This window comes from Melanaphis sacchari, unplaced genomic scaffold, assembly GCF_002803265.2.
Source record: "Melanaphis sacchari strain LSU unplaced genomic scaffold, SCAv2.0 Contig1_pilon_pilon, whole genome shotgun sequence".
Classification (NCBI taxonomy): Eukaryota; Metazoa; Arthropoda; class Insecta; order Hemiptera; family Aphididae; genus Melanaphis; species Melanaphis sacchari.
The window spans coordinates 3536848-3558758 of NW_020270976.1; the positions used below are offsets into that span (position 1 = coordinate 3536848).

Here is a 21911-nt window from a genome sequence, read left to right on the forward strand (position 1 = left end):
ATCTATTCTATGCATATTTTATTTTGTAAGACCTTTTTTTTACATTTTTTTATTTATATCTACAGTTAACTAAGATTACAAGTTATTTGTGTCCTTTTATATTTATTCCAATTTCCAGTCTGTTATTTTATTAAACCACTTTATTACAGATACAATATATGCCATTAAAAAAGCTGATGAGAATTATTATGTTCATGTTTTTTGTATATCATGCCAAAAAAATTTTAACTTAAAAACAAATGGTTTTAAATTATTAATTTAAATATTGTCATTAAAAATACTGAATATACGAATGTCGTATTTAAAATTTGAATGAAAGATTTAATTTATTCCCAATAATATGTAGTATTATTATTTTACTTTCATAATTTTTTTACTAGTATTATGTTTATAATATGTTAATGAGTTGTGATAACTAAATTGTATGTTATATTGTAGGATTTAATTTTCTGAGTGGTATGTTTATAAATTAATTCTGTAGTAAAGTTTCTATATAGTTTCATTTTTTTATGCGTGTATCCACATTATTTAATATTTATACTTGGAAATTATTCTGTACATTGGAACTATAACTTTGAAAGCTCATTAAATATTTATTTCTAACAACAGTAAACAAATAATGGGAAAAATACATAGATTTACAATGTATAATGGTTGACGATAAATGTGCTGTTTTTATGAACAATATTTACGATGTAGAACGATAGCAGTAATCGGATTTTTCTTTACTGCCTCTTTATATGATATAGTTATGTATTTATTATGTGATATTATTAGGTAGGCGCTGTATAGTATATATTTTTAGTTTTTTTTTTTTTTTAGAATTTTGTGTTGATATCTATTTTATATATTATTATTATCATTGTATCATTTATGTATTTTGTGTATCATTCGTAGTAGTAGATAACGTGTATTGTGATATATATTTTTTATTTTTCAATTCAGTTCAAGTTCTCGTTCCTTTTATATAAGTGTCACCCATTAAAATGGTCCAACGGATGAATAAGTTTTATTTCTTTTTTATATATTTAATATATTTAAGTATAATTCGTATGTATCTGAGTGTATATAAAGACCAAAAGAAAAACTAGAACATTAACGTTTACTATATTTTAATAGGTTGTCTTTTATTTTATTTTTATTTTTTTATCTTATCTTGTCCCTCAGGCACACCGCGCACTCTCAGTCGTCATACACTATTCTAGATACTATACGGCGTGTGGCACATGGGGCATTGCATCTGGGGCGTGGAGAAGTAAACATTGGTTGTGAACGTTTTTTGGTGAATTTTTTTTTTTCTCCCACTAGAATTTGAAATTTTGCGTTAAAATATCTGTTGTTGAAATGATTAAATAATCCGACTTTTTCGTCATTTTATGTATATCTACTGTCAGTCCAATATACAGTCGATTCGTCGTCGTCGTCGTCAGTGGATCTGGAACGGCTCTTAGCGTGGATTATAGTTGACAGTTGGCACTCAGGCTCCATTTGTTTTTTCCTACTGATTCGGTGACTTAAATTTAGAAATGCTGACTTCCCGTTCAGCCTACATTTTTTTTTTAAATTTGCCCCCCATTTTTTAATGACCGTGGGCGGAGTATAAGCTATCTGAATTTGGAACTTCAATCATATATGACACAAATCTGTAGACGCCCATAAAAATGCGTCATTTAAACAAATAGACTTGCATCTCTCGGCCTGTCTAATTGGCTGGGCCAACACTGAAATAATGTAAGTGGGTCAACTGCTAGTAAAAGTTATTTCACCCTACTCCTACATTTTTATTATTGACAGGGTACTTCTTGCACTTGATGCTATTTATTGCACTTTTGCATAATAACAACTATAGCTATGTAAAGATGTGCTATTTTATGGATAGATTTATGTGTATTACATACATATAATTACTACAGAATAATTTTTCGAATAACATAATGATAAAAGTAGTGTCTTATAATTTTAGGTTATTACTTGTTTAAAAATTAAATCAATACATATACATATAATTTTTTAAATAAGTTATTGTTCGGTGTTCTTACTAATATTTTTTTCGATTGATTTGCCTAAACCAATAATTGGAAATTATTTCCTTGTTACTTGTTTAATTTTCATGATCGAATTATTATGTAGTCTAATAACTTGTTTAATAATGTCAATAGTAATACACTAATATTTATAGTGATAAATTTAGAATTTATAAATGATGCAATAGTGGCACTTTTATTGCACAATGGCATACATAAAGTCGTATGTACGTCAAATTTTAGGTTTATTTATTTCTAACGATTTTAAAATTTATTTATTAGTTTATATCAAATATATACAGTAATGGTTTAAATTCTAAATTAATGAATTAATTTTATAAATATAAAATAACTAATAAAGTAACAGGTTATTATTATTCTAAATCTAGCTTAAATCAAGCTAGTCAAGTTTTAGTTTAAGAAGAATAAATTGGTGAAGTTTTTAAGATATAATAACTTCAGTTAAATTTTGGATTAAAGTGTATAAAAAGGGTGATTATTTTTTTGTTGTTGAATTATTTGATGTTATTAAACATTTTTTGGATAATTTTATGTCAATACTACATCATGATTAAAATACAACGTTATTGAAAAAAATTACTTATCTTACGATTTAAAAATATATTTTTAAGGTTTTTATTTTTTGTATAACAGTATATGTTTTTAATTTTATTCTCTGAATCAGAATATTTGTTTAAATAATCTAATATATTATATAAATTAAAATTTCAATGAGTAGTTAATCAGTTATAACTCATAATTTATATTTTAATAATTCTATAAGCAGGGAAATAGTTACCTAGCTTATATTTATTAGGGTACTATGTGCCCTCTACTCTGTTCATTTAAATTTTAAATATTTATAATTAAGCTATAGTTACTCATTCGTAAGCCGTAACTCTATTTTAAAATTGTATTGTAATTGACAAAAACATAATCAGCTCTAAAATGTGAAATTTATTTAAAAATGTATGCAGTTGTTCAAAAAATTAAAAACTCAAAATTATAACCATAAGTAATAGTAAGATAAAATTTATTAAAACTATATAATAATGTTTTGTAATAAATTAAAATTATCTTAAAAAAAATAAACCCAAAGCCGTTATAATTTTTTGAGAAAATACTTGTCTACAAAATATAATCTCTTTATATTTTTAAAAATATAGTGTCAATTTTATCATTGTATTTTTAATATTTTATTGTGATAGTAAGAATCAATAAGCGAGTTATTATTTTAACATTTTAGTAAATTATTCTTGTCTTTTTAAACCACACAACTTAAATATTTTAAAGAAAGTTAATTGTAATAAAGAAAATTAAATTTTTTTTAAGTAGTTTCAATTATGTTGAATAAATTGCTTAAATATTACTATTTTTTTGCTTTATTGTATTGTGTTATGTATGAAATATGTAAACACATGTAAATAATTTTATGATTCCATTAAATTTTGATGGTTTATAAGTGTTTAATTGACTTCTGTCTTAAAAAATAATATGTTTAGGATTTGTTTAACAAAAAAATATTTACATCAACGTTTCTGTTTAGCGCTTTAAAGGAACAGGATGTTTGTCCCCCTATAGGTTAAATACAGTTTTAAAATAGAAATTCAAAGCATTTTTTTGTGTATGTTCTCTCTTTTGCTCACATCAAAGTTAGGTATGTCTGCTTGTATTTGCGTATTTGACAATAAGTTTAAGAAACTAAAAATGTCCAATAGGAAGGTCTATATTTGCTTTCAATCATTCGATGGAATTTGTTAAGTAAGTTATAAAAGATATAATAGTGTCTCCGAGTATTGTTAGATTATGTATACATAATTAAATAATATTTAAAAAGGTACAATACTATAAGTTAATAATTATTATGTTTTTCGTCAAATCTAATCGTATTTAATGGAAAAACATAAAATCAAAATATATACTCTATAAACAGACATAATAGTTGAAAGCGCTGTTTGTTAACGACTTAGTAGATGTTAGATGTCGGTGTATACTTTTTTTACACTGTAAAAAGTGATCACTTCATGTAATTTTAAATTGAAAATACTATAGGCCCTTTTTACGTAAGTACGTAAGTCTTGGGGACGTGGTATCCCTAATCTGGGCTTGTTTAAACACATTCATTCTTTTTTGGAGTGAAAAGATAATAAATATTCATTCTCCAGACGATTTATGCAAACAACTTATTAACAGTATAATCATGTAATTTAAATTGAGAGACATGTCACAATTAAATGTCTAATGTTTACACTTAACATAATAATGACCACATTATTTCAAGTACTTACCTTCATCATAGAAGTATAATGGTTGAAACATTCTATAATATTAATAATAATTCGTTAGACACTAATCTTTTACTTTATTTTTTTTCTTAGTATAAAAATTACATTTTGGCAGTATTTTAATTTGTTCTTTATAGTAATTTTTTTCTTTAAATTCACTTTTGATTATTAAGATCATTATTTAAATTGTATGTTAAGAATTTCTGCAACTGCTACACTATACTAAAGTGTTGTTTATATTTTTGGCTTGCAACTCTTATCGTTTTGTTAGAGATTGTAGATATATTTCTCTTTATACAGGATTTATTTAAGATCTACGTGTTGTAAAGTTATCGTGTGTGCATTACATAATCCCGATGGTCGTTGCGTAATTAATTTTTTTACTCCTTCCAGCAATAACAATAATAATAAACAGAGAAAATGCTCGCCAATATATGTCTGCATCAGCGATATTTCATATCTTGGTAAAAATAGAATTATACATACTGACGTCTTACAAATTTCTTGATGTTAATTTTTTCATTAAATAGATTTGAATAAAAATATAAATTTTTGAGGTTTTTAAAATTTTATAGTGGCCACGTGTTTATAAGGAGTAATAAGATTGATACATGGTAAATTACAAAATCTCTTTTGGATTATTGAATCTAACTTTCTTAAACGAAGGTTTTTTTTAATGTTGTCACGGTTATGTCAAAACACTTAAAAAAATAAAGTTATATTAAGCCCCAGTACACATATACGAATAATATTTACATGCATATTATAAATGTAAATGAAATAAAATAAAATAAATTTTAAAGTTCGGGGAGTTTTAGGCGTCAAAATAAATTACACTGGTGTACGTGGGGCGTCCGCACGGCAGTAGTGGGTATATGGTATATACGGTGTGTAACAGGCGTACGTGTTCTGACGTCGATGCCAGCAAATATGATTTGTGAGTCGGTGAAAATTGTTACGTTAAACGTCTGTAGAAATTTTTTACGTATGTATTTTTCTTTTATATAAATAAGCACACGTTGTCAAAATCATATAAATTGTCACTCCAAAATTATAACTACACGTGTGCTTGTTATTTTTGGTGATTTATAATGTGTTGTTACCTTAACCCTGAGTAGAAAAAAAACCCTATACGTCTTGTACTCACAAGATGTATTGCCATCATCTAGTATATGACATGATTTGGTTGTCTGGTCGAAGTATAGACGTTTATAAAGGTAGCGTGATTCAGTCTATATCTGCTAATGTTATTTATTGAATTTAGATATTAAAACACTATTACTTTTATGATTTTGAATTCTACACAATTCTTCATAAAATTTACGGGTTACATTTTTTTTTCCATATATCAATTAACTTATTTTTAATACGAAATTTTTTCGTTTTATTCAGTCTTAGAATTCAATGCTTGAAATGTATGTTGCTTTATATTTTAAACACAGTGAGCCACATAAATAATAACACATAATTTATGTAATAGCTAATACATATTTTTGTCGTTCATGTTTTATGAACTTATTATTCATCAGTAGTACTTGCATTATAATATATAAACATTTAAAATGTGAATAAATAATAAAATATATTAAAAATGTATGATAATTTGAACGGGTAAAAATGAATTCATTATAGGTATTAGAAATTAATTTTAAATATTCAAGCAAGAAGTCAAATAGAAAGACGTTAAAACTTATATGGAATCAATGTAAAAAGGAGAAATTATAATGTATTTGGGATGTACATTTTACCAAATTATTTTGTTTTTGTAAATAAATCGAAGCAATTATTTTTCAAAATGTATTTAATTAATAATTTTATAACACAGTTATAAATTCAACTTCTAATCAGCGTGGTGTAACAATATTATATATTAATACTATTTGCATAAATTTATTATATTTTAATAAAAGTTGAAACTAGTTGCATGATTTTTTAAATGTATTCCTATAAAAATTATAACTTGATTATCATTAGTATGATGAAGTAATTATTCTTTATTATTGTTAGATGATTTTTATTTTATAAACTCATTAAAAGTTAATATTTTAAATGATACAATATGATAATGAACTAATCAAACTAATAAACATTTAAAATATTTCATTTTTAAGTTAAATTGTATTGTTTTACGTAAATTTAATTTATAAATTTATCGTAATAATCGGGCTATTACTTTTTTTTTAATTAATTAATTTGTTGTTTCACTAATTAAATAGCATTGTTTAATTTTCTTCAAATTAACAGCTCTCTTTTGTATAAAAAATTCGATTTCTCCTGGTGTTTGCTGTATTTAATTTGATTAATACTCCGGAACACTGAAATCTAAAAATTTGTATGCCAACATTTTCGTCTGCCCGTCAACCAAAATTTATGTTTAACGAGGTTTTGCCAAATAACCACCGAGTTTAACATAAATAACTGAAGAAACCAATAAAAATGCTGTCCGTTCATAGCTCTACACCCACGGCTGGGTTGAAAGATAATTTCTTTTCAACTGGATCATTCAGCCAAAGGAGTCTTGTAGATCAGCTGTATTCTATGAAAAAATTATTTTTAATAAGCTTGTTTAAAACGAATGCTTATGAATGATAATTTGGTCGAGAAATAGTTGTATTCAGTCTTATCTCAGAAATAAAATTCTCGGTCTTATAATGAAATTTTCTTATGATATTTTGTGTTAAATTACGCCGGTAGTTCTTAAAAGTATACAATATGATTATTACCACATAAACTCAAACACTTATATATTTACTCTGATGTTTGAAATGACAATCGAACCTATAGATTAGGTTAAATTGTAAATAAACATATGGCTAATATAGTATTTTACTATTTCATACATTTAATTGTTTAGGTATTTTATTTTATTCCTAATTGGAAAGTGTAGTTATAAGGGATATTCTGTATGACAAACAAGAACAATTTTTATAGGCTTTAAATATTTATTATTGAAAGAATTAAGTTATTTACTCGATATCTATACAAATGTATAAGTTTATACATGTTAAAAATATTCTGCTTTAGATTAACAAATTAAAAATTTAGGTTGCATTTTAATAACCAAAAGTTGGTAGTGGTTATATGAAAAAACACAAGGTTTGAATAAATAATATAATGTAGTGTGAAAGCTAAGGATTTAATTTTTTGAATTTTACAAAATTAACATTTTGATGAAAAATGAATACTTTTTGAAATAATTTTATTCTATTTAAAAAAAAAATAAATTATTTTATATCAATGTTTTTAATGATGGTAAAAGATTGGCTTACCTTAATTATTTAATTATTTTTAGTCATTTATTATTTACTTGATAGTAGTTCTTTACTATTTAGGGTGATTCATTAAGTATACTAATCCCTTTTTTATTTTTAAATAACGCAGTTATTTAATATCTTATTTTTTGAACTTTTAAATATACTTCTTAAAAGCTGTAATATATAAAATATAATTTTAAAATTTTTGCGATTTTTTTTTCTACTTAAGTTGTTTTCATTAGAAATATAAAAGCTTTTATTTTTCAAATAAAAACTCTTTTTTTTTTACTGTTAGGTATTTATTTAACAAATACATTTCTGAAAATATTTGCTTGTTAAAATAAATATATGGATGGGTAGTTTTTTGATTTATTTAACATTGTGTAATAAGGATAATAGATTCATGATAATAAGTTCAATGGGATATGAGGGTATTGGCGTTTTAAATTTTAAATTATTTATATTAATCTATTAATATTGATAACTTATACTAATATTTAAAGTATAATTAATACTGGATTTGATATTACAAAATTTTATATTTTTATGAAATCATTTTTGAAAATTATATTTTTAATATAAACATTTTGATAGTTAAATAATTTAATTTAATTGTAGAAGTCATGCTATTATCATTGAAATATTTTTAATTAAGTTTTTATGTAAACAAATTAATATTGAAAAATGTTGGAAAAAAGTAAATGTCACTGTTTGAGTGTTTTTTAATCGAATGTATGAAGCGTCTACAAATTGTACAAATGGACAGTTTAGTATTATATATGATGAAATAATGTGCATATTATTAGTGTTAATATATCTAAAGGTTGTATTCCATAGGTTAGATAATATATAATAATTTTTATTACATGTACATAATATACTCGAGACACAAAATTATAAAGTCGTCAAACCATCAACGGCCGTGGGTATACAATGTTTTCGTTTATTTATTGATTTGCAGATTTATCGAGAATGACTTGCTATGTATTATTGCATGCGCGTGTTCTTACATACTCGTCGTGATGAAAAGCCGTTGTAACCGCGTGGGTCTGCCGAAAACGATGAGAGATGTTTTTGCGGTATGGCAAGAGAGCTGATTGGGTGGGGGGAAATATTATATTATTATTATTATGTAGTCGCGTGAAAAATTTTGGTGCGTCTCCACAGTACGCAGTCACCCAGCTCGTTTTATCCCGTGTCCACTGGTCTGTTGTTGTCCGAAGGCGTCTGGAATTGTTGTTTTAGATGGATGTGTGTGTTGCTAGTTTCAAAAATAAAAAATCGCAATAATCGCTATTGCTAGGTTGTGTTTTTTTGGCGGTGAAGAAAGGAAAAAAAATGTCCGTTACATGTGCCAATTTATGTGGGCGAATAGACCGTAAATGCACAGTAATTTGTTGTGCATATGTGTTGTCACAAACAACGTCCGACTGCCATCCCATCGTCAGTATGATTATATTATGTAAAAATTTCGTTGAAAAAATCGTTCTTATTTACTTTCTCATTTCACATTTTTCCGTTGTGGATAGTACATTACATTGTATATTATTATAATGATTGGCCGCCCGAGCAATTACGCATAAGTTATAGACCGTTTGCAGTTTAGTTCCACGCGGCTACATAATGTCTGTAAAGTTCGAGAAGACTTTTCTATTATTTTTTATTTATTTCTCATAGTCACTGTGATAAAGATAGTTATGATCATTAAAGTATGCCCCATAGAGTTGGTACATATGGATGTTGCAGCGTTGCCCCAACAAGCTTCTCATTTGTGTCGTTGAATTCTTACTGTCAAGTATAAATGATCGAGCTACATCAATATTATTTAATAATGTTATATACCTACGTAAAAAACTGTATTTTTTTATTGTATTGTATAAATAATACGTTTTTAACCTATCTATTAAATCGAAACATTTTTTTTGTCAAAAATATTTTTAGTATTTTAATTTTAACTAATAAAATAATACGTGTGTGTTTTTATAGGTAAATTATTAATACTTAATACATAAAATCTAATTTGACGTGTATTGCATTTACCTATGTAGTATAAAATATAACGTAATGTACCTACGTGTTGCCGTTTTATTCCCATTATCGTTACAACTTGTACCATATAGATTCACAAAACTCTTTATTTTCAGTATTTTTGTATGTATTTATATTTCAATATGAGTTCACACAAACAATTCATATGTTTCTTTTGTTAGTTAGGTATTGATAATAGAAATTATTGTAAACAAAAGTAATGGTTGATTTTTAGTACGAAATGAGTGAATGTTGAAAATATATATTTAATTGCTTTTTGGACATGAAAATGATACACAGTGAACATTAATAATATTTCAAATATTAATACATTTTTCATTTAATGTTATTGATAATTTTTAAATTCAGGTACACGAATAAATATTGAATATTTATGTATATTAACTATATGGTACCTATATATATATATATATATATATATATATATATATATATATATATAAATATGTACATTATGTATTTACTTATAATAGTTTATCATATTTGGCTCACAGTTCTTATGGTATTTATGTAGTTTTAGTTAACGTTAATAATTGACGTTACTTCTATAAACGATTTAATTAGTTACTTAGGGTTAGTATTTAGATTTTGGATAAAGTGTTAATAGTTTTTGTCTGAAGGAGGAACGTGGTAAATAGGTATTTCCAATAATAAATTAACAGAGAATTATGGTGATTATAGTTTTTTAAGTACTTTTTTCACATGCAAGGAATAATACAGTATAATGACTGTTGTTCAAAATGTCTGAAAAAAAAAATAAATATGTACATGAAAGTCTAATGGTCAGTTGGCAGCATTTTTATTTTAATTTATAGATTTTACAAAATAAAAACACTGTGTATTTTAAGTGCAGTGGGCGTCTTTCCGTTCTTATTTTGTCTTCGTAATTCGGATATTATTGCATTATTACGCCCATCGGAATCGCCCACCTGGACTAAAACAAAATATAAAAATATATCTTTGCTTTGGCGAACCAGTATACTATTTTTCTCTTTATTTTATATAGTTTATAATATGTATATATATACATTGGACAACGCGCGAAATAGTCGTATAAACCTGTTGATCAGCTGGTTCGATTCATTCTTATACTGATGGCGCCCACGACGATTCACGCGCCCATGCGTCCTTCTTCCTGTTTGCTGCAGTGCAGATTATTTACGTGTATTATAATATACTTGGTGATATTTAATGCAAATACGGTGTTAGAAGTTTGATCAGAGTTTTGTGAAAAATTCTTTTTTGTGCAGGGGTCCACTCATTTTAGCAAAGTTAAAATTTCGTTGGTGTACATTGACATATGCGTCATTATTCGGAAAGAGCATATTATAATTATTATATTTATTTGAGAATTTCGATCATATATATTTCTCATACTTCTCTTCTATTTTTTTAATAACTTTGTTTGCGTTTACTTTAATAATTAAATAAAAAACCGTATTTTTAGTTAAAACGTATCTCTTGATGATAAACATTAATAAAATGAGTTTTTTGTCTTAACAATTATGTAATGTATTTAAAGGGTGAAAAATTAAAAATATATTCGATACATTTTCACTAAATAATATTTTCTTCTTACTGTCTTAAAAAATTTTCTTTGAACTCAAAGTTAGCAATTTACACTGTTTTATTGCATTGGTATTTTAACAATAAATTGCTCTATTTACAATATCAATGATTTCCATTGAAGTGTGGCCAATGTATGCATTGATTATATTGGGTATATCTCTCGGTTTTTATATTTAACTATATTAGTATCTAATTTTATAGATGTTATTTAAATTCTATTTGAAAGATTAAACATTATTTTATCTATGTTAATACTTGTATGGCTTGTATGAGTAGTAAATTTTTTATAGGTACATTTTACATTTTTAATTTGAACTTATACTCGTTTTCCTTTAACTAATATATATTAAAAAAATCCTATATTATAATATCGTATTAGTATTTAATTGTTTCAAAATTTTGAATTTATATTAATTATAATATTTTTTATTACTTATAAAAATTCGCTTAGAATCAAGTTAAAAATACTCATGAAAACTTTCTTACATTGTAATGTAATCCTGTGATAAATTAAATACAATTTTTTCAATTGTTTTCTCTCCTTCCACCTTATAAAGTTGTAAAACACTTTTCACGTGTTGAAATTATAATAATTATGATCATTTATTTGCCAACAACAGTGATCATACTATATGATGTTTACATAAATTGTTTAGTTAAGTAAGTCTGTTATCACTTTAAGTTACATGATATTGTGCCAGGAATTCTTAAAGTCTTAACATATTGTTATAGTGAAAATATTTACTTTCTAAGGAAATTTATTTGATCGTTTAACATTTTTTTGCACAAGTTTATTGGACATATTTAACAGTTTTAATTTTCTGTATGCTATAAATTTATTTTTGTTCATTCAATGTCGTCAAATATATATTTTATGAACGTTAAAAATGAGTTTCAAAAATGTTAAACAACATATGACAAAATTACTGCAGTATTTTTTAGGTTAATAAATAATTTTTAATATATTTCTGTTATTACTAAGTAAAAGCATATGCTTTGGAATCAAAATATAGATTTTAGTATATGGTATGTGTATCTGTTTGAACCGCAAATTAATTTAGTCAGTTCATAAATTATAAGAATTTCGAGGATAGCCAAATGATTTTTGAATAGTTATAAGATAATAAAATATTATTTTTAGTGCTTCAATTATTTCATGCAACAATAGTTTTTTTGAAATTTTATTATATAACAAATATAAAATTTAAACTTTATATTTAATATAAAATATATATTTTAGATTATGTTTAAAATATTTTAGATATTTTCAACTACCTACCAATGTTTATTAAATCGCATATTTTATAAACGCTATACTATATATTATGTTTTTATTTTATGTATAGTTTGCAAATTGGTACATTATTGCTAGTGCTTTTATGTGCACATAAATCTTGTTTATTTTATTTTGAATCGAAAGGCCCGCAGGTATGAATAAAATCTGAAGGACAAAAACATTTTTTTTTTATAATTTATATACGCGTGTGTTTTATTATAGATCAACAATCAATATTATATAGATATATAGTAAATATGTTTAATGTAAATGCCTATCACGATTTTATCAGGTGTTAATGAAATGTTATCAACATTGTATCGCACGAATAATATTAAAAATATCAATATAAATATATTATCTATCCATGTTTTAATAATAAACGTATCTTTAGAATAATGCGCATTAATATAATTGTTAAGTATGCGTACAATTGCTATGCACTCGATGAAATGTCTGCTGCAAGAGGAACACGGCGCCAAGAATGCAATTTTAATTGAACATAATCAAGACTTAGCAGCGGGTATAATATCGTAGTGCAGCATTGGTAAATAAACACAAACACCTCATCCTCTTTTCCCTGTTTAAATGTGTGCAGCATAATATAATTGGGTTAAGTCTTGCGTCGGTGGCATTTTTTTATAGTTTGCACTTCTTTCATTTGCAATATTGATATAGTGAATATTAACGTTGCGCCCTTGGGCTCTGTCTGTGTGCGTTCCCGGTCCGTTGAGTTTGTTAACGGCCTCAAGTTTTCATTACTCTGCGCGTATACAGCTTATCTTTGACCCCGACTCACGGGTAAAAGTGCGAAAAAGTGCATCGTTAACGGGCTGCTGCCCACACTGGGCCATAAATCCGCCGGGGTTCGCATCGAGTTCTAAATATAGAACTCCTCTAGGGTCTAGCTGCATATTTTCGCGCAATTAATTATAAATTCCTAGTCGTACGCGAACACATAAATTTTTGTATAGTGTACTTATATAATACATTTATAATACATATTATATTATTTAAGTATATATAAAGGTACCCATAAATAATATGTTGATAACAATATTACTATTTTTCTTAGAATTCATAGGCTTGGATTAAAGAGGAAGTAAATATACAATGTAGGTAATAATTGTAACCAAGGAAAAAATAAAATAAATTTTCAAAATCAAAAAAATAGTATTTGTTTTCATTATTATTTTTGGTACTTCAATTTTATCTTGACTAAATTATCATTGAATCTATAGTTATATTGTTTTTCATTGACTTATTACATACAATATTTTGGAAGTTGATGTACATAATAAATATACCAAATTGCATTAATGATGACAAAGAATAATGTTGATGATTAATTATCAATAAAATATTCTACAAAATTTTAAAAACATTACAATTATTAAAAAAAAAAAAAAATATTTTAAGATAGAAATAATTATATTGTGTAAAATGTAATATTATATTAAAAATATGTATTCACATTTTTAAAATTGATAAAAAAAAATCCTTTGGAATCAAGTATGAATGTGTTCGTATAAATATTTTTCTAATACCTAACATTAATCTTGTTCTGGTAATACATAAAAATAACATATTTTATGTATTGGTAACAATTTGACATTGATTTATTCTGTACTTATTCATGGGGGTAGTATGTTTTGTGGATTTTTTTACTACCAACGATGAAAAAATAATAAATAATCTTTTTAACACTATCGAGGTTTCGGAAAAGTTAGATGTACATATTATAATAAGCGTAAATTGGCAATTATATTTACTATTTCATTTTCTCGTCAATGGACGACCCGGAAATCTTATGGCTGTAGTATATAGTCTGTATAGTAATATTTCGTACACGTATTTATACATCAGAAAGAGGGTCGTATACTGACGTTTCGGGTGGTGTGTTCAGGGGTTCTTAGTCGGAACCCATCGTCCGTGAGTCACACGCATACGGGGGATCTTGGACGGGCGCCAAGGAATTCCGCGTCCGACTGATGCCGAGCGTGCTCGACGTCCCCGGGACCACGTTACTATAACGCATAAGGTCCGCAGACGCCGAAACGCCAGCCTACCCTGCGCACAGTGCAAAACCGATGTAATCAGTTTTTTTATTTTTCAACGAGCACACAATTACATGACAACACGGGCGTACCCGCTTACAAACACTCAATCATAATAGGTAAACGTACACAGGAACAAAAAAAAAAGCTGACAAAGTTTCGGTTCTCATGATTCGTATCCAGTAGAAAACATATTCAAATTTTCCAATTATTTTGCTCGTTCTTTTAAATACGTAGGTATACTACACGCGTATAAAGCCAAACAATAATTCTGACAATGCTGTGTTAATCATACGAAAATTTTCCGTCGTCGTCGTTGTATCGTATCGTATCGTATCGTATCCTATCGTATCTTATCGTGTCGTAACGCAACAGTGTGTCGTGTGTGTATTACTATAATTATCGTTGCCAAAACCTTTCACCCCTGTTATTGGGGTTTCTGCAACCATTCATCGATGAATGCTAACCCTTGAGGTCGGCCCATCGTTTTCGTCGTTCCTACATAATCGCCATCGGAACCGGCGGAGGTACGGCGGCGGTCCCGGCGATCATCGGCGGTGATGCGCGTGGTGGCGAGGGGCACGTGTTATGGGAGGAACGGCGAGCGCGGAGGTCGTCTCCCGTAGAGTCACTGGGTCATTATGCCGGTCAGCAGCAGCACAGAGGTACCAGATGCCAAATGCTGTTGTAAACATTGTCAAGGTACTGTTGAACAAAATTCAATACAATAAAAATATTTAACGAAATATACTACTTAATCAGTCGAGCAACAATATAAACATGCAGTAGGACCTCTTAACAAACGATAATATATAGGTACACGAATTCGCGAATTTAATGGCGTAAATCAGTCCAGTAAGTGGATTTTTAATTTGACTACAGCTGTCGTTGCTCTGTTCTCCTCTGGACCGACCAACTGTTGCGCACGGAGTCTACCATCCCCAAACAGTTTGTCGATAATCAATGCTTAAGATCCTTAATACTCCTAATCAAACCGTTAGCATGTGTATTTGGTATTTCGAAACACGTCCTAGCTTATTTTCGGCTAGTTTACGCTAGAAAATATTCCTGTCAGTAGATGGATTACGAATGATAAACGTCGCATCTACGCGCGATATGCATAGATATACACTTTCAGTGTGTGTGTTCGTGTGTAAGTATATATACATATATATTTATACAGTATGATTTAAAAAAATTAGGCTGTTTGCCAAACTGCCTAGTCGACTCTTTAGAAATCTAAATAATATTATTTTATTTGAATCTTATCACTGGTAATTATCCCGGTAATCATTTTGTAAATCAATGCTAATTGTCAACGTCAGAGTAACTTTTATTGCATACATACTAATGTAATTTATTATCCCAGCATTAAAGGAGAATTATGTTCATAATTCAAAGTTTTATTATTTTAATAAATCGTTTGTTTTCCTAATTTTTCGATTGTTCATAATTTATTTTCGCAATAAATAAATTGGTGTCTATAATTATTATTGTTTTAGCCGTTACTTATGTATAAGTACAATATATAATATTCTCGATGACGATTATCCTTCTGTATTTTGTAGTAAAAAAAAAATGAATAGGATCATAATTTTTTATTTCACTAACTCGCCGACGTTCGTTGACCATAATAATTAATTTTAAAACTCAAAGAAAACATACTAATGCAACCATTCTACCGTGTTTCTTGAGTCTTGACTTTTATTTATTTTTTCTCCGGACCAAAGGAAATATTAAATGCAGTCGCCAAATTGGCTCTGACTGTATATATACGCGCATGGCAGGATTATTCTGTGTAATTACGCGACACTACATGTCGGTCGGCTGGTCGTCATCCTGCAGTGTAACATATAATATTATAATGATATAACCCGGAACCGCGATTGTTCTTTTTATAAATCGCTCGTAACGAAAAACACGGCCGCTAGTAGAACTCTGAATTGATGGTCTGGGCGTACCTATAAAACACATATATATATATATTTATTCGTTATATATATACGTGGTTTTTTGTTAATTTATTCTATATCTATCGTTGATGAATTGTTGTAATCGCGTAGAGATCGTGCTATAGCAGCAGCATCCGTGAGTGGGACGTTTCATTCAACAACGTATAACCGTCTAAATCGAAATCCTTATAGTAAATCTGGATGTAAAAGATTATGTTATATATCGTGTTTACACACACACACACACACACACACACATATACAAATGTAGTATTAGTCGCGTATGTATGGCTTTCTCCAGTATGAAAAGCAGTTACAGAGCGAAATGCTGTCGTCCTTTTTATCCTTCGCGGTCGTCGTTGAACAACGTCCTTGACACAGAGCGGGTCCACCGGGTGCGGGCGGCCGAGTCTAGAAATACGACCGCCGCCGCCGCCGCTCCGCCGCAGCCATTGCAACCGTGACGCCACTATACGACACTATATATAATATAATATATACCTATTCGTATACTGTACACGTGAGTTAACCCTACGGCAGTCTTTTATGTACGCACCTGAACCGTGTGACCCAGTTAGCGTCATAAATAGATGCGTTTGCACACAGTCACACATACAGGGACGTTTCCTCCCAGTGTAAGTTCTAAAAATTAATCGACCGGTTTCCGTTTAGATGAGAGGGTGTGGTAAAAAAAGCATAATATTCCGATGATTTTATCGGCCCGTTACGTACTACATTACGATCGCAACGAAAATCATGTATAATATTAATATTTATTGCTACAATTAAATTTCGCTCAAAAATATCTGATATATTAATACAAATGTAACACCTATCATCGTTATTTACCGAAGTAAATCTTAAGCGATTAAAGTGATTAAACACTTTTAGTTTAATATACGCACAATTTTATTGTTTCTTCCGACTCTTATAGATTATTGTAAACTCAATATTTTAATTTATTGAAAAAAAAAATAATAATAACCAGTAGTACAAGTACAACATAATATCATATAATTTAGAGTCATGTCTAGTGAATCTAGTGGCTATAAACCGACCTGATGTGTACGTATATTTGATTGATAATTTATATTACTTATTATTTTTATTTCGATACATTTTCAATGGCGTTACGATATCGTTTTATATTGTTGCGACGTAGTGCATTATATTGTATTATTATCATTATTATTATTCGCGTACACCGCGAGAGAGAATAAACGAAAAAAGGTGTACAGGTGTACACCATCATATATGACTATATGAGTATATAGGTACCTAATCTCGCGCCAAACAATTTATTCGCTCCCCGACTTCGTCCGAAGTATTTTTCTCACTCTCCCCGTCTCTCTCTAGACATAATCCACAGATACCGCGCATAACGTAAACCGCCAGCAATAACGTGTACCACCCATTATACCCGTGCGTTATTCTATGATATAGTGCGCGTATTCGCGTCGTTGTATACAGGACACGACGTTTACGCGAGCGGGCCGGCGACGCACAGGTGACGGTCGGGGTCGTTTGGCGATTATTTTGACGTTCGTCCTGGAGACAAGGTGAGATCGCGGCGCAGCATCGGTCGTAATGGGGTTATAGACGGACCTATTTAGAGCGTATTATATTGGTGGTTATTGGCACACGCCAGCGCGGCGCGATTGTGTGCGATGGCGTTTTGTTGGCACCGGGCGGCCGGGCGGAATGAACGCTATTTTCGGTTCTAAAACACATTATATACATATAACACACGGACGCGGCGGCCCGGAGAGGCATTGCGGCGCGTGCGCGCGTACGTGCGTGCGTTTACCGTACTACGCGCGAGTACGCGAGTTTTCCGTACGCGCTGTGCTATGCACGCACGCCCGTCGCGTTTAGGTAGCAAATTTACCGCTGCCGCCGTGGTTCGGCATTCGCCGACCACAGTCGAGTCCCACATTGTCGTTTGCCAACGAATGCCGATGCGAATTTGTCACGACGATAAAGTGACGACGACGCCAATCACACACACACACACACACACGCACGCGCGCACACACACACACACACACACACACACACACACACACACACACACACACACACACACACACACACACACACACACGCATAAACGCACATACACACACACACACGCGCAAACACGCAAACACATCTCCCGAGATTCGTGCAGCTCCTCCTGCGGTGAATTGTTATTGGGTGGACTGGGCGATGTTGACTGCGCGAGGAGGAATAGTTGAGGCCACCGAAACTATACGGCGATAATAGTAATAATAGAAATTATTATTATTTGTTATCATAATAATTATTCATAGCATATTGTGATAATCGCAGAACCGTTGTTGACAGTCGGCCGACTTGTGCGTACAATCGAGTAATGTGTATTATATTATGTTATGCGTTGATCATTACATTTTTCACGTCGATCGGACGCGTAGGCAGCTGCAGGAGATCGAATGCCGCACCGTTAAATAGTATACGACACACAAACATCGGACGTGAGAAATTATTGCGCAACGTCCGCGGCGCCTTCGGTTTATATAGATATTATTATGACACGCGTAAAATAATATGTATTTTGTAGAATGCACTTCCCACATAACAATACGCGGAGAGGGGGGGGGGGGGGGGGGCGGTAATCGAAGTGTCTATGCAATCGTTATTTCGAAAAGTTTTGACTTTTTCGAACGTGACATTGTAGTTATCTGCAATTTGATGTCATTGCGAGCAATAATTTTGGAAAAAAGACCACGTTTTTTATGATATTTTATCGTTATTAGTTTTTAAATATTTAATTTTATGATATATTTTTAGTCTAGTTGAGTGTAGTACAGCGTGATTCAGGGGTATTCCTGAAAAAATGCAAATCTATTACTAATCCCGCTAATATACATTTGAAATCCTTCACTATCGTTCGAAATTTGATTTTTATGATTTGAAATATCTGAGTATTTCTGGTCAGAAAAAATATTTTGTAATATCGTACAAAATGTATGTTGTCATTCAAAAAGGTATAATCTTTAAAAGCTTTAAAAAAAAAAAAATTAACACTTAAAAACAATGTGTGTTGTTATAAACTCAAACGGATTACCTGTAAAATAAGTATATTATAAATAATATTATATTAACATGTATCTAAGTTTGTTTGGGAGAGTTGTGGTTTTTCAATTATTCTCAATTGTTGTGTCGATTTGTTGTTCCGCGTTGTGTATATTATCTTCTGTAGTTTTTAAATATTCCTGGTTTCTTAACCACATTTTGATAACTCATTTTATAGCAATTGAATAAATTAGGTACTTACAATAACTTAAATGTTTGTAAACACTTAATAGTTCTGATTTCAATTAGAATATGTGTGTTGTTTTGGCTGCATACGAATTGCGTCCCGATAATATTCAACAACTATTAGGTTCAATTTACACTGACAACAAATAGCTGTGAAGCTTTCCATTCAAAAAGAATGATTAAATATGACTTAAACGAAATAACACGTTTTGATTTTGTTAAAACTGTATCGTTCAAATTTTTACCGAGCCATAAATAATATAATTATATATATATATAACTTATATTTTTTTACTAGTTTTTTACTTATTCTTTTATTTTTATATTTAACGACGAAAACAATATTTTTAACCTACCTTTGGCAATATAATATTTATAATATTTGTTTAATGTTGCTATCGAGTCCTTAGTTTATTAAATGGAAAGGAATATAATGTATTTACATTGGACGCAATTAATATAGTTGTTAAATATTATCGGGATGCAATTTGTATGAAAAAGGGATTTTGGGACGCAATTCGTTTACATCGGTTGTTTTAGTTCTTGTAGGTATGTGTCGTACTGTACAGGTTTATTATGTTTTGCAATTGTATGAAAGTAATTTTTTTTATTAATTTTGTATTTAATGCATTTATTATTTTATTATTATGTAAAGTCGAGTATACAGTGATAAGAGCAAATGACATTATTGCACATTTTCGATTGGCAAAACATTTTTTTTTAGAAGAGTCATTTGGAAACATTTTCAGAGATTATCAATATTCATTACGAGCAGACGTGCAGTAGAACTGATGTGGTGCATATACCTACGCGAGACGAGTTGGTGTGTTAAAAAAATAAAAAAAAGAATTCGGTGAATTGGATTGCAAAGTTTGTTGTTTATTCATTAATATTATAGTCGGTGAATAATACGTAAGGAATTATGTTATTTATGCGTATGCTATTTCTTATTTTTGATGTAAACATTTTAAAATAAAAATAAGAGTAAATTAAATTAAACTGAATATAATATTCTATAAAGATGCGAATTATATATAAAAAAAAAAAATATAGAACCATATGCGTCTCTCTATGTGTAAAAGCTCACACTATTTATACACATGTATATACATATTCATATACAGTTAATTATTCATATAGATAGGTAGAAAGTGTACAAAACAAATCCGACAAACAGTGATTAAAATTTTAAAAACCGCACGCGCGTGACTTTTATAAAACGCGTTCATCAATGCCGAGAACCAGTGTAAAAAAAAAAAAAAAACAACTTAAAATCCGAATCAGCGGTCTCGCGGCGCTAGCGCGTAGATAAAAATAACATCTCCCGGCGTTTTATTAGCCGTTTAAATCTCAACGCGCGCGTCGTCGTCCGTCGTCGCCGCCGTCGCATAAAAAAAGCGAAGTTTTACGCGGACTTATCCCCCGTTCTGTTAATAATAATATGTATACATTGTCACAAGTGTCACCCCGCTGCATCGTGATGACATCGTAATTTTTGCTAAAAATCTTAACCATTGGTGCTCATAATATGCTCTGCGATTTACATGTATCGTGTGTGATATACAATTATGTATAAGCGATTAATACGTCATAATAATATTGCGTGTGATTGATTCGATTTTAAAATGCGAATTTATCAAACGGTTGTTGGCAAACGTTCGCGCCGTCGCCACCGCCGGTTGATTAATTCATCGTAGCCGCCAATATAACTCGCGATTGCCGGCGCCGACGCAGAAATGATTTGTACGAAACCTATTACACGCGTCATAATAATAGTATTATATTGTACAAAAAAAAAAAAAAAAATAACAATAAACCGGCCGGCGACCAAATTACTTACCGTTGCATTCTAATTTGCACCCATCGTAAATCCATATCACATCGATAAGTTTATTTTTTAGAGATTTTCATAAGGAAAACGATTACGTTTTATTTATAATCTTAAAATACCTGCTTTATACTAAAATTGTTATGAAATATAGTAATCTCAGTTATATGTTTCGTTACTTTTTACCATTTATTTTTCAACTACCCTTAGTATAACTTTATTCGTTGTTATTTCAGAGAATACCATACATTAAATGCTTAAGACACGAGTAAAGTTCGTGAAATATTTTGTCAAAATCATCCATAATAGGCTCCTTATTAAAGCTAGGTTAGGTT

At 29.4% G+C, this 21911-nt stretch overlaps 1 protein-coding gene across 2 annotated transcripts in view; it reads left to right on the plus strand.

Annotated features, from left to right (window-relative positions):
• Window positions 1-14515: 14515 nt before the first annotated feature.
• LOC112593114 (MKL/myocardin-like protein 1) overlaps window positions 14516-21911 on the plus strand; it is a 39452-nt gene continuing 32056 nt past the window's right edge. The window contains exon 1 of one of the 2 annotated variants that reach the window (XM_025337398.1): window positions 14516-15216. In XM_025337398.1, the coding sequence (XP_025193183.1) occupies window positions 15156-15216 (61 nt within the window). In that variant the 5' untranslated portion in view covers window positions 14516-15155. The remainder of the gene's footprint in view (window positions 15217-21911) is intronic. The other variant, XM_025337397.1, reaches the window with a different exon arrangement.